The sequence below is a fragment of the Pundamilia nyererei genome, unplaced genomic scaffold, assembly GCF_000239375.1.
Source record: "Pundamilia nyererei isolate P.nyererei 1_Seehausen unplaced genomic scaffold, PunNye1.0 scaffold00008, whole genome shotgun sequence".
Classification (NCBI taxonomy): domain Eukaryota; kingdom Metazoa; phylum Chordata; class Actinopteri; order Cichliformes; family Cichlidae; genus Pundamilia; species Pundamilia nyererei.
This window is the reverse complement of record NW_005187409.1, coordinates 4,438,304-4,446,434: the sequence shown is the minus strand read 5'-3', so window position 1 is coordinate 4,446,434 and position 8,131 is coordinate 4,438,304. Positions and strand designations below refer to the sequence as shown.

The 8,131-nt window shown below is 37.7% G+C and overlaps 1 protein-coding gene across 1 annotated transcript in view; it reads right to left on the bottom strand.

Moving 5' to 3' along the window:
* LOC102212760 (centromere protein F) overlaps positions 1–7,998 on the bottom strand; it is a 13,666-nt gene extending 5,668 nt beyond the window's left edge. The window contains exons 1-5 of the mRNA XM_005723210.1: positions 7,656–7,998; positions 3,632–3,809; positions 2,653–2,849; positions 1,010–1,113; positions 631–695 (exon numbers count right to left, since the gene is read on the bottom strand). Of these exons, the coding sequence (XP_005723267.1) occupies positions 631–695; positions 1,010–1,113; positions 2,653–2,849; positions 3,632–3,793 (528 nt within the window). The 5' untranslated portion in view covers positions 3,794–3,809; positions 7,656–7,998. The remainder of the gene's footprint in view (positions 1–630; positions 696–1,009; positions 1,114–2,652; positions 2,850–3,631; positions 3,810–7,655) is intronic.
* Between the last annotated feature and the right edge of the window lie 133 nt (positions 7,999–8,131).

The following is an 8,131-nucleotide window of genomic DNA, read 5'->3' as shown; positions in this document are numbered from 1 at the left end:
TTTTAAAGTTTTTGGTCTTCAGTTAAAAATGTGTATATAAAGTTAGATTTGGTCATCCTTTAAAATTTTTGATAACACTGCCAATCTTATCCTTTCAGCTGACTACTAGAAGAAAGAACCTTGCTGTTAAACAAAGAGCTGTGAGCCAAGGTGTTGTTTTTAACATCTAAATTTAACCAGAAAAAAAACTCCATTATAAGGACAGAACAACTTTAAAATACAAATTCTTCCTGTCCTTATCACAAGGCCAGAATGAAATTTGAAAAACACAATAACACCCTGATAACAGACACTGATGCTCTTTAACCTTCTATAAAAACTCTTAACTACATTGTCATGTTTAAAAATAGAGAAATTAAGTACAATGTTGTTTCATCTGTTTTTTTTAAATGCACCATGTGCTGCAGTAGTTCACATTTAGGAAACAGTTACAGCCATCTGGGCCACTTATTTGGAAAGACTTAATTACTTAAGACTAAAAGGAAAACTAATCAAATAAGGAGGGATGTTTTGCTTTGCTAATAAGACAGTTAAATCCTCCAAGTAGAGAACATCAGCTTTCAGCTACAATCCACAGCAGTCTTGGATTAGCTTACACATAGCTCAGTGTGAGAACATGTTCAGACTTACTCGGATGTGAGGAGCCCGGCTCTGCCCTTCATCTCTGTGCCCCTGTTTCTCTTCCTGTCGGCTCCCTACAGGGCAAAAACAAAGCATATGGACTGAACTTAGTACCTACAACCGATCACAAAAACTGAACAGGAACAACAGCTGTAAATTACCAAGTGGTTTAGTGACGAGAGGAAAGACAAACAAACTGTCCTTAGAGAGTAGAGGGCTGGGAAAGCAATGTAGCTCAAGGGGGTTTATTTATATCCACTGCTCATTTGGGACTCTGGTGGTTTAACTATTTAATTCTCTTAACTGTAAAGAGTTTTAATAAAATATTAGAAATAAACTGCCATAGAGATTAAACCAATTAATAATTTTACAGTTTAGAAAACTGTACCATTGTGTTCCCAGGGCGAGCCTGTATTCCAGCAGGGAGTAGAAAACAGAGAGGTATCTGGTGACCTGATGCTGTTCTGCAGCTTCTCTAGCTCGGCTTCCAGCCTGCCACAGAAAGAAGACACAGAGTGAAAGAGTTTAGAGTGGGAAGAGAAATGGAGATATTTCTTACAGGAAATGAGGGCTGAGGTCAAAAAGTCAGATTTGCTTAGTAAACATCCTAGCTGAAGGACGAGATCCAGTAGTATATGCAAAAACAATGATAACAGCTGGCTGAATTCTCTACAAACTGAGAAAAGCTGTTCCTTCAAAATGTGGTTTAACTCTTTTAGTCAAGGTTACACTAAGCTATCACTTATGAAAGAAAAGTATGCCCTCCCACAATTCATAGCAATATGTGCCATCCAACAATCATTTAAAAAAAATATTAACATAACTCATCATGTACTGTAGATGATGAGAGAGCCTTCAGAATTTTAGGTTGAGGAACATATAAGCAGTTTTTTTACTGACTGGTGAACCTCTGCTCATTTTTACTTCCGAGAAACTGTCAATTCACCTAATTAGTTCAAAATGTTCCTCCAGCTGTTGCTATTTAGAACCACCCTTCTTAACCTTTTTGATAATCAAATTCAATATAAGCTAATATAAGCTAAATAGTAAAATGTTAAAGTTGAAAAATATGACGTTTTCTATGTTCTACTGTCAATAAAAATGGGCTTATGAGATTTGCAAATCATTGCATTCTGTTTTTATTTACATGTATATGGTAATCAATAGTACTTTTCTGTTTTATACAATAACCTGGTAATATAATGAAAAATCAGAGGGGATGGAGCTTTCATAGTTGCAGCTCCAAGACTGTGGAACAATATGCCACCGCATGCCAAGCAGGCTCCTTAACTTGTCATTTTAAAATCTTGTTTACATACTTTTATTCCCTGGCCTTTGACCCAGTGTGATATGCTTACTGTGTTTTTAAGTTGCTTTTTATGTAGTCCTTTATTGTTTAACTTCTACAGGTCTTATTCGTGTCAGGTTTTTTTTTTTTACCCTCTGGCCTCTGTTCATCTTTTATGTTTAGTTTTATTGTACAGCACTTTGGTCAGACCTGTTGTTGTTTTTCAAAAGTGAATTATAAACAAAGTGGTATGGTAACCATAAACAGTTAGTGTACAATACGCCAATTAATTAATAAATAAATAAATAAAGCCACTTGTATGCAAATTACTGGAACAGAGCAGAAGAAAACATATCTAACAATTACTTTGGCTAATGCAAGTATCAGATTGAATAATATAGGGACTGTACCCAATCAACATCCAAAAAGCTGACTGGGACATCTCCATTTAAGACAGCTTCCTATACTATCAAAATGTAATGTCTATTGTCTGATTTTTAGTGATGCATGTAGTTCCAACAATCAGTTTTAGTTTTACCTTCCAAATCCCCCCTTTTTACCCCCCGCCCCCTTAAGACCGATTGTATTTAACTATCAAGTTTAATTCAAACTAAGTTATCCTAAGAATACCAAACGTCACTATATTTCAAACATTCAGTGAAAACAATACATAAATACCAAAACCAGATGAATTTAAAATTGAGAGAAGCTTCTTGCCTCTGTGGTTTTTAGCTCATGCTGACCTTTTGATTTCCTGGGCGAGTTTGTTGTTGAGGGTACGAGCAGCATCTAGCTGGCCCTCCAAAGAGCAAACTTGGGCCTGCTTAGTCTGAAGCTCCTGCGTAAGACGGTCCCTGCTCGTCACCGCTGTTGTGGCCTCATCCCGAACGTTTTGGAGCTCTCGCTGCACCGACTGCAGCTCCACACGTACCTCCTCATACTTGGCAGAAAAAAGGAGGAAAAAGGAGAGAGAGGGAGAAGTATATATTTAATGATTATTTAAGGAAATCCTGCTACAGATGACTCACCCTTCATGACAATATTTGCACAATGTTATTTAGAGAAGATTAAAATTACAGGAACTGTATTTCCTTGAAGAGCAACATGTAGGTCAACTTTTTCTCTACATAAAATTTCTTGAAAAGCTAATGCATGATTTTATTATTTTGTGTAATTCCGATGAAAAAGTGTGCATTTAAAGAAGCACTCATAAAAAATACTAATTTCCTACAGATTATGTAATTTTTCTGTGGTCTGCCTAAGCGCTCAATGCCACAGCAGGTGGCAGGAGCAGCTTCCTGAGCCAGTGCCAGTGGATCCATGGTCAGCAGTCAGTGAGAGACTGAGCTCTCACTGATCACAGAGATACTACTTGTTAAATTTTAGATAACTTCCAAATTGAGCTTCCAATAAGAAGATTTCCTAATGTTAATCTAGATTTAGCATATTGTTTTTGGAAAAGGCAGCATTACATCAACCATAATAGGTACTAGGTGGTGCAGTAGTTAGTACTACTGTCTCACAACAGCAAGGTTCTTGGGTTGAACCTGCTGGCTGACTCCAAAAATCCAGTCCAGTTCAGAAGCATGACAAAGTTAGATGATTTCTTACAGCCTTAACTAAACTTGGAAAGTCAACAGTACCAAATCACAAAGTTACTAATACTTGTGTTTCAGTTATTTGTCATGTAAATTGTGTGAGGAACAGTATAAGTGTTCATACTTTCACAGTTTGCTTCTCAAGGCTTGTATGGATGTTGTCCAGCTGCAGCTGTTTCTGCTTGTTTTCCCTGGACAGCCGTTCATGATGGATTTGCAGCTCCTTCACCTTTTGCAGGACCCGTCCAGACAGCCCTACTGTCCAGTCCTCCTCAGCCCAGCTCATTTCTTTCTGCCTGGGCCTGAAAGGGTGGGAAAATTATATCAAGAGCTTGAATCAAAGTTCATTTTTATTTAATTCCCTCAGAAGAAAACATTTCCTTTTTAAACTGAAAGGTCACTTGGTTTCTAAGCACTCAGGGTGACAGAATGTGCATGGCTTCACAAGGCATGGTACTACCTAACCTTTCCTATTCATAGTTGGCTGATCCAGAATAAGACATGGGAACAAAGAGGAAGTATAGGCCATTTATAATCCCAGTCATATACTTATATGTGGCCTGTGTTATAATTAGTCATAAAAATGCTTCCTACCACTAATTTGTCAATCTACTTCTACAATTTTTTATATAACATGAACTGGCCTATTAGTGTGGCAAGAATAAAGGAAGGTTGTGAAATCCATGCATGATTAAGTTTCAATCTTTCATATATAAACAAAACAATGTAGGTAAATCAAATGCAAATAGTACTACAGTATAATTTATTGAATTTATGAGTCATACCTAAATCAACTCTGCTGCTAAAATAAATGTAGTAACTTGAAGGCTAAGTGCGTATGCATGTGTTGGTACAGAGGATTCAATTGATAGCATGTATATCTAAACAAGCTTCAATCATGTCTGCCTTTGACTCCGTCCTGTGTTGAATGTTGCTAAGGCTTTGAACCCTCAGGAAGAAACTGGTTGTCACTGTTGGGCAGCTGTGACTCAGTGTTTCCCAACACAGCCTTCTTGCTACGCTCATGCATCACTGAAAGCTGAAAGTAAATATAATCTCTCTCAAATTTCAGGTTTATGTCAAGGTTCTTCCTCAGACAATGCCACATCTGATGGCTGTTTTAAAGTCTCTTGTTCAAAACATTGCATTTGCAAGCACTTTGTTAATACAGACAAACAACAACAACATCACCTGGACACGGATAAGCAGAATTAAAGATGAGAGCATTGGAATGAAGAAAAGCCTGACTGAAATGGCCTGAAACAAACTCACAGAGGTTTATTAAAAGCTCAGTTTGGACTTGCATTACAGCCTCGAGGCTGTCAACACCAAACTCACATAGTTTCTGTCATAGCATACGTGTCACGTCACTGATTACCTGCTTCCTGGCAGAAATACCCGACTATGACTGAGAGGAGCCAGTCACATAACACCCAGAGTGACTACAAAGACTGGACAATAACACTTTTGTACAGGGGACTTAAGTGTCTTTTCAGTTTCATTAGGATGACACGCCAATCTGAGCATTACTGAAAACAGTATACTGGTGCACAAGCTGAGTAGTGTTAAAGGCAGCAACTATCAATTACTTTAAGTAAGGATTCATCTGATTAATCACTATTAAGCTATAGTTAATATTTTAAATTACTCAGAGTGTAAGTGTCCCCATAAAAGTAAATTAACATTTCTAATCGATAAAAATATAACATAAAAGAAAAGTAGAGTTTGAGAAGCCTCGACCTGGGAGGGTTAGGCAACTTTTCTGTTTGATAGTTCAACATCGTTCATATTACTAATTACAGGTTCTAATCAAAGACCATGATCAGTTGTTAACTGCCAGGATTGGGTTAGATCTGCAGGTGATCTTGAGGTTGAAAATCTGGTTTTTCATGCAGTGCTCGTTTCACAATACAGCACATGACTGTCAGAGTGAAATTACAGAACTTTTTAGTGTTTTTGTTCCACAGACAACCTAAAGTCAAGAAAGAGTCAATAGTGGACAAGTGGTCTCAGGCACATACAGTCCTGTGACAAAATTGTCATAGGACTTTATGTACCACTAGGGCTGGGCCATATCATACCGTTCACGGTAATACCGGTATAATTTTGGGCAACGATAGGAAGATGAAATATCGCGATAGAATATGGGTAAAACGCGCATGCGCAGTGCCTTTATTTTCATACGCACATGTCGGAAAAAGCAAATCGTTGAATGAAATGGATGAACCAGAATTGGTTTGTAAAAATGCTGCAACTTAAGTGGTGTGGAACTGGTTTGGCTGTCGTCTGTCAGATACACAACAAAGCACTATTTTTGGTAGAGCATTCTAGTGGGCTGTCGTTATTACTGTGTTCTTTGGAAAATACAGCACACTTAAAATCAATCCTTTGATTTTTCTGAAAATCGACAGTGCCCCTTATAATCCAATGGGCCTTATGTATGAATTCTGGTTGTGTTTACTGACCTCGAAACGATTTTATGTGCACGGCGCTCGAAAATCTGTCAAATGTTTTAGTACGACTTTGCTAAGCTACGATGGATTGTCGGAGCATTACGGCTATCGTAGTCAGGAGCCTGGCGGAGTGATACGTACTGTGCTTCAACATAATATTACCCTATTGTGTGTGTATAACCTCTTTTTAAGTTTTGTGGATATTATACATGGTTATGCTGAGGATATGTCGGCCAATTTCCACTGGAAATGCCTTTTGGTTAAACTTTCAGTAAGGAATTTGCATTTGCACTGTTACATTTTAATATAACTTTAATGCACATAAAAAACAGCTGCTTGTTTAAGTGAAAATACATAGATGTTTTTTTTTCACTAATAAAGTTGTGGAGTTGTAAAGTATTTTGTCTAGTGTCAGTTATATCGTCAGTTATATCGTTTTCACAAATTTTCAAATGTATATCGTGATAAATGTTTTTGGTCATATTGCCCTGCTCTATGTACCACTATACTTTCTTTTTCACATGATAGTAAAACATCATATGTTGTCCTCCCCTTTCTCATATCTATTTCCTCTTCTTTCAAGATGGAGAAAGCCATTCAATATTTCATCTACCACAAGTTAGAAAACAGGCACCAACTTCAAACTAATAATTAATACAACAACTTATTTTTTTTCTTTCCACTTTAAAACAGGCAGAGAAAACAGAAGGCCTTATACAAAAAGTAATGGCATGAGAAAAGAAAGCAACTCTTTAAAAAACAAACATCAGGGGATTAAAAGATTAAAAGACCATGATCAAACATGTGATGTTAAAGAATGTGATCATTTTATGCTATTGCTCAAGACACCTTAATAAATAAAGTATTGAATGTCAGTACACAAAAAAAAAAAGAGATGAGATATACAATTAGTACATTACAGCAGATAAAATATGAATACTACATTCGGTCGTACTGATCCATTATAATGTCATCTGATATTTGTTATCTTTGCACTACATTTAGAAAGCAATTTTATTTCTGCTTTATTTTTCTTCTGTTTATACTTATCTGACTTTAATCTGTATATAACGGGAATATTTCGTTTTTCATATTGTATTCTGTTTTATTTCACCGATTCACACCATACTTATTTAAGTTTATAAGTAGGCGTTTGGAATTCAACGTTATAGCAGCTAAAAACGTCAAGCTTTTGGAATAACGTAGATCTCATCGTAAACACAACCTACAACAGAATACCTCAAATAAAATACACGATTACAAAAACAAAACAGCCCCATAAAAGGTAGGATAAAACAAAAATCTCAAAGATGAATGTTATCCACACACACTTTGGAAATATAACCATTAATTTCTAATTAGGGACAAAAGCACGTCGTCTCAGGCAGTCTCTTAATGGGGTGGACATGTGCAGATGTAGCACAATAATGATAATAATGAGGAGGAGGAGGTGGTGGTGGCAGCGAGCCAGAAGTTGGACCCTGGCCTGATCACGAGGTTCAAAACTCAACGAGAGAAATGACAACTTCAAACTAAATCTCACTTTAACAGCCACGGAGGTAGAGAGTGAGTAACAGCCGCAGTAAGACCAGCCGAAAGTAACTTTTCTACCGCCTATTAGTGTTTGTTGAGCGCTGAATGACACACAACTGTAGCGATGATGCTACCAGCTAGCCACGCAGTAAAGCTACTTACCATTCACTACTTCAGTTACAAAGGGCGCCAGCCGCCGGGGAGGCGCACACACTCTCACACACGCAGGCGTGACAGGGCTCTGTTCCCGCTGTTAGAACCAGGCTCCGGCTCTTCACTATTCGGCGAAGATACGTTTAAGTTTAAAGCGAGAGGAGCTAGACGTTAGCGTTGACTGACAGTTTTCATAGGTTGAGACGAGATGCCGCACGTCTCGTGCAGCTGACAAGCCGGAGTCGTTGTGGCACGAGGCGGAGCGGGGCGGGAGCTGGTGACGTAGAGGCGGAATGTTTTGGGAAAAGTCCTCGCGGGGGTGTGAACCTCTGATGACCCCTAGCGACGTCCATTGCCAGTGGAAACATGATGCTGCTAATTTAACTGTTGCTAACAAACTGCTCTGTATTTTAATTTTATACATTCTTTATATATTTTATTTTTATGTTTAATACTAATATGATAAATAAATAAAACTAGTAAAA